Source organism: Sinocyclocheilus anshuiensis, unplaced genomic scaffold (genome assembly GCF_001515605.1).
Source record: "Sinocyclocheilus anshuiensis isolate Anshui unplaced genomic scaffold, SAMN03320099.WGS_v1.1 scaffold330, whole genome shotgun sequence".
Taxonomy (NCBI): Eukaryota; Metazoa; Chordata; class Actinopteri; order Cypriniformes; family Cyprinidae; genus Sinocyclocheilus; species Sinocyclocheilus anshuiensis.
Genome location: NW_015547689.1, coordinates 2,637,957 through 2,639,769, shown reverse-complemented (window position 1 = coordinate 2,639,769; position 1,813 = coordinate 2,637,957). Strand labels below are relative to the sequence as shown.

Sequence of the window (1,813 nt, the reverse complement as noted above, 5' to 3'; positions counted from 1 at the left end):
TACTAGTATTATATATGTATTATATATATATATATATATATATATATATATATATATATTATTAGTATAGTATTAAAATGACCTAAAGCTGAAATAAAAATAAAACAATTAAAAAAAATGAAAATGACAGAAGCACATATAACAAATGTACTAAAAATTAAATTAAAATTCAAACTGAAAAAAGCTTCTTTAAAATATGAATAAAAACTCTATTTTACTAACTTTTATATTACTAAAATAGCACTAATAATGTTGCATGCAATAATGTCTACATGGAATAAATTATTTTAAATATATTTTTCATGATTTAAACTGTAATTGTAAGTAATTAATTTCAATAGTCAGATTCTCTGAATGAACCAGCATTTTCCTAGTATTTGATGTCACGAGAGTGTATTGTGAGCATGTGCATGTGTGTGTTCCTGAAGAAGGCACCGAATTACCAGCCATCTCTGTTGATGAGATTACAAGCTTTTCTGGAAAATGGCAGTTGTGTATACAGGTGTCCCGAACCAATGCAAGAGCACTTCGGCCGTAATCTCCTGGAAGTCCATGCCACCTGCCATATCCTCCCCTTCTGAATGACCTCTCATATAGCAGTCTTCACAGCTATTTGTTTATAAATGTTCATTTATTATAATGGCAAGACAAAAAACATGTACACTGAAATTAAGAACACAACAGAACATAATTTAAAAACATTTAGTACATATTCTGAGGAAAATGTGTCAACCATTTGGATAAAGGCCCTCACGTATCAAAAGTCAGCTCAAAATAAGTCTTAGTTTTTTCTCCTCTTCAGACGAGAGTCCATTAATCCGTGAAGGTTCTGCTGTTCCAGCTTTCTCACCCTCTGACGCAGAGCCTCGATCTCTTTGTTTTTCTCCTCCTGAATGAACTGGAGCTTCTGGAGACACAAACAGAAACGATTCAATATAGAGGTGTGATCAGAAACCCTGCTTTCCTCAATGACATGAGGTGTTTTGATGAGTGCTGCAGTACAAGTCACTCTTTTAAAGATATTCTGTGGATGAGGAGCAGAAGATTGTGTCTGTGGCTGACTCTTTGTGGACATGCTCTGGGCCCTTGCAAGCTTAGCGCCGAACTACAAAAGATAAAACTTTTTTTTTACAGCCATAAAACTGCAAAACAAACATAAAATTAAAAGTATTAAGAAAAATAATTGTACCTTCAACAAATGAAGAAACCCATAGTGTATTAAAACTTATTAAAGTTTCATTTATACACAAAACAACTAGGTTTTCAAATTAAATTCTACCTCCATTTGAAGTTTAATGATTTGGCTTTGCATTTCTTTCTCCTTCCCTCTCATCTGCCTTCTCATCTCCTCCAAAGCGCATTAATTTCTCTCATGAGCCACTTTCAGTTCAGTATCTTTAGCATCCACTTTGAAAACAAAATGGAAAATGTTTTCTTTTTGAATGTGTAATACTGCAGAATGTTTAACAGCATCCATTCCAGATAGCACACGTACGTCTACAAGATGTTTGTTAAAGATTGCTTAATCTGGAAAGCATCTGCTGTGTACAAACATCTGATAGACGTCTCTAAGATGTCAATTTTACATATATTCTATCTAAATCTTAAACATCTTTAAGACATTTTCTAAACGTCTATTTGACACCTGATAGGAAACGTCCTATAGACGTATTGCAGATGAGCAAAAACTCTAAATAATACATCTTGCAGATGTAAATGCAATGTCACATAGACGTATCCATGATGTATGTGTGCTATCAGGGATATGGCATAGTAGCTATAATGGGGGGGGGGAAGGGGGGAGAAAATGATG

General features: G+C 33.8%; 2 protein-coding genes across 4 annotated transcripts in view; both read right to left on the bottom strand.

Annotated features, from left to right (window-relative positions):
* The window catches only part of LOC107703463 (serine/threonine-protein kinase NIM1-like), a 5,705-nt gene extending 5,255 nt beyond the window's left edge, over positions 1-450 (bottom strand). The window contains exon 1 of the mRNA XM_016506079.1: positions 444-450. Coding sequence (XP_016361565.1) covers positions 444-450 — 7 coding nt within the window. The remainder of the gene's footprint in view (positions 1-443) is intronic.
* Positions 451-733: 283 nt separating this feature from the next.
* Positions 734-1,813, bottom strand: part of LOC107703573 (coiled-coil domain-containing protein 152-like) — a 1,996-nt gene continuing 916 nt past the window's right edge. For 2 of the 3 annotated variants that reach the window (XM_016506253.1, XM_016506254.1), the window contains exons 2-4: positions 1,280-1,407; positions 1,010-1,105; positions 734-907 (exon numbers count right to left, since the gene is read on the bottom strand). In XM_016506253.1, coding sequence (XP_016361739.1) covers positions 782-907; positions 1,010-1,105; positions 1,280-1,345 — 288 coding nt within the window. In that variant the 5' untranslated portion in view covers positions 1,346-1,407 and the 3' untranslated portion in view covers positions 734-781. The remainder of the gene's footprint in view (positions 908-1,009; positions 1,106-1,279; positions 1,408-1,813) is intronic. The other variant, XM_016506252.1, reaches the window with a different exon arrangement.